The 399-nt window shown below is 68.2% G+C and overlaps 1 protein-coding gene across 1 annotated transcript; it reads right to left on the minus strand.

Moving 5' to 3' along the window:
* Positions 1-396, minus strand: LOC102731149 (hemoglobin subunit alpha-1/2; the record flags this gene model as incomplete). Its single annotated transcript, XM_081811574.1, has 2 exons — positions 1-147; positions 277-396. Coding segments are annotated over 2 exons (249 nt in total), but the record flags the coding sequence as incomplete, so codon positions are not given.
* Between the last annotated feature and the right edge of the window lie 3 nt (positions 397-399).

The following is a 399-nucleotide window of genomic DNA, read 5'->3' on the forward strand; positions in this document are numbered from 1 at the left end:
GACCGCCGCGGCTTCAGCTTAACGGTATTTGGAGGTCAACACGGTGCTCACGGCGCTGAAGAACTTGTCCAGGGAGGCGTGGACCGCAGGGGTGAAGTCCGCGGGGTGGTGGCAGGCCAGGGTCACCAGCAGGCAGTGGCTCAGGAGCTGCGGAGAGAAGGGACGTCAGCGGCCGCCCGCGCTCCACCTTCCGGAGCCCAGGGGCCGTCCGCCCTGCTAACAGGGCCCGCTGCGCCCTCCTGCCCCAGATCTCTCCGGGCCGGCCCGCGTGCTCACCTTGAAGTTGACGGGGTCCACACGCAGCTTGTACGCGTGCAGGTCGCTCAGAGCCGACAGGGCACCTGGCAGGTCATCTATGTGGGACACAGCGGTGGTCAGCGCGTCGGCCACCTTCTTGCC

The sequence above is a fragment of the Leptonychotes weddellii genome, unplaced genomic scaffold (genome assembly GCF_054177405.1).
Source record: "Leptonychotes weddellii isolate Sample4059 unplaced genomic scaffold, ASM5417740v2 HiC_scaffold_85523, whole genome shotgun sequence".
NCBI classification, from domain to species: Eukaryota; Metazoa; Chordata; class Mammalia; order Carnivora; family Phocidae; genus Leptonychotes; species Leptonychotes weddellii.